Source organism: Pundamilia nyererei, unplaced genomic scaffold (assembly GCF_000239375.1).
Source record: "Pundamilia nyererei isolate P.nyererei 1_Seehausen unplaced genomic scaffold, PunNye1.0 scaffold00046, whole genome shotgun sequence".
Lineage (NCBI taxonomy): Eukaryota > Metazoa > Chordata > Actinopteri > Cichliformes > Cichlidae > Pundamilia > Pundamilia nyererei.
Genome location: NW_005187447.1, coordinates 2,755,318 through 2,757,364, shown reverse-complemented (window position 1 = coordinate 2,757,364; position 2,047 = coordinate 2,755,318). Strand labels below are relative to the sequence as shown.

The 2,047-nt window shown below is 43.9% G+C and overlaps 1 protein-coding gene across 1 annotated transcript; it reads right to left on the bottom strand.

Moving 5' to 3' along the window:
- Window positions 1-704: 704 nt before the first annotated feature.
- On the bottom strand, window positions 705-1,625 carry psmb11b (proteasome 20S subunit beta 11b). Its single transcript, XM_005732438.1, has 2 exons — window positions 1,227-1,625; window positions 705-1,052 (listed from the first exon to the last, which is right to left on the bottom strand). Exons 1-2 carry the CDS (start codon window positions 1,560-1,562, stop codon window positions 705-707), a joined length of 684 nt encoding a protein of 227 aa, XP_005732495.1. The 5' UTR covers window positions 1,563-1,625.
- Between the last annotated feature and the right edge of the window lie 422 nt (window positions 1,626-2,047).

Sequence of the window (2,047 nt, the reverse complement as noted above, 5' to 3'; positions counted from 1 at the left end):
CCCATCATGGACTTCACTAAAGTTAGAGAACATAGCTGAACACTGAGGATGAAGATGGACAGCTCTGTACCTTTTACCCTAATATACTTGGCAATATAGAGTCATTGTCAGTTGAGTAATTACAGTTATGCTTTATTTATGACCACAGCGCTCAAACAAAATGAGCAGGCAGCAAAATTCCTTTTATTCATTAATTTATTGAAGTGTCAGAGGAACTTCAGAAGTCTTCTGACAGCAGGCACAAATCAGTTTACAGCCCCTTTACCGTTTATTGCTGCGGCTAAACGTGTTCCCTTACACACAGTAATACATTATGACCTTCAGCCTCCAGCCATTTAGATTTTTAGACTATTCATTTTCTGTTACTCTGTGTTTATGCGATTTACCCGCATGCTGGAGTAGGTAGTAATTATCTCACATTCTTGAAATGATTCATAATGCTTTAACATCTAAATCAAAATGCCAGCAAGCAGGGTGCTCTTAGAATACATTTTTATCATCAGCACAAACAAAACATCAGCTGTTTATTAGAGGGAACGATATGCATGCCCAAATCATTTGAGAAATAGCCTGGAGGATGCAACTGCCTGTCCTGTTCATTAATTTAGTAACTGCTGCAAAGATGCCATAATATCACGTCTCTCCAAAATACTCCCCAATGTTTGCCTTTCGCTTCCCAAGCCATTTTTGTTTGTTTCATGTCTTTAGTCAGAAAAAGCCACATCCCGCCTCTCTGTTTTCTCATGCTTTCGCCTTTCCTTTTCTCGGTAATATTCCTCTTTCAAATCCTCCCTGTTTCTGCGTGTCCAGCCTTTTGACGTGATGTGATACATGTCCACACAGTTTCCAGAATATGCATCCCTATACGTAGCTCTGTACACAGCTTCTCTAGCTATTGACTTGGCCTCATCTACTGTCAGCCCCCAGTGAACACCTTGGTCCAAAATTGAGTAGGCATAAGGGGATCCTGAGCCCACAGAGAAAAGCATTCCCCGTAGGCGAGTACCATCACTGCATACATAAAAAAGCCTTGGTCCAGATAAATTCATTTTCTTTCTGATGGAGCACTGCTGAGAGAAAGAAAAGCATTCATCCTTTGCCAGAGAAACCTTTGCATTGGTGCTATCTACAAAGTTTTTCTGCTCAGTCATTTGATTCTTTGTTGTTTCTCCTCGACTACCAGGACCAGTCTCTGTGCCTCCATGGTAATCACATCCATCGTCCACCTCTCCTCCATCCCACCCACACAACGTGGCAGCCACACACAGCTCAGTTCCTTTGAAAGGGTGAAGCATGTGCGAAAGCAATTTGGCAGCTCCGCTCGTGGACAACCGTCGACCGTGGCGAAGTTGGTAAAGCCGCAGCTCGCGAGCCAAAATACGTTTCCAAAGCGCACAGTCGGCTGAAGTGCCTGAGGTCAGGCCCACCAAGTGACTGTGAATGGGCAGGATCTTCTGCGAGGCTGGGCACGCGACGAGGCCTGAGCAACTGGAACGAGTGTCTGCTGCAGCCATCACGCCACCCTGGAACATGAACGCCAAGGTGGTGGTGCCATGAGCCATGGGAAAGGGCAGAGGCACAGACTGTGAAGAGGCAAACGGAAGGCATGTTGGCAAGGAGGAGGATGTTAAGAAGGGGTCTTCAGATGAGACGGCGCTGCAGTTCTGGACTGTGCTGATTTGCCCAAACTGTATCGGACTTTCATCTAAGTACTCTGCCACTGGAATATAAAAGTGAAACAAACTTTTGTTATTGCTAAAGGGCAAACCACTCACATAGTTGGAAGGAATCTTTTTTCCATGTGGCACTGCAGGATACTCTGTAGTTAGACGGTCCTCAAAGACAGACTGAAAATTGCATATGTCCTGTAAAGCCATTAAAAGTGATGACCTATGATTTTGTACACCAAAAAAAGAAAAAAGCTACAAAAGCATATTTTTACAGCATTTTCTGCTTGCTTGAAAAAATCAACTCTTCACTAACATCCAATAAAATTGCCTTCAAAAGCTATTCTCTTGTACACATAGGTATGCCATCAAGAGCATAT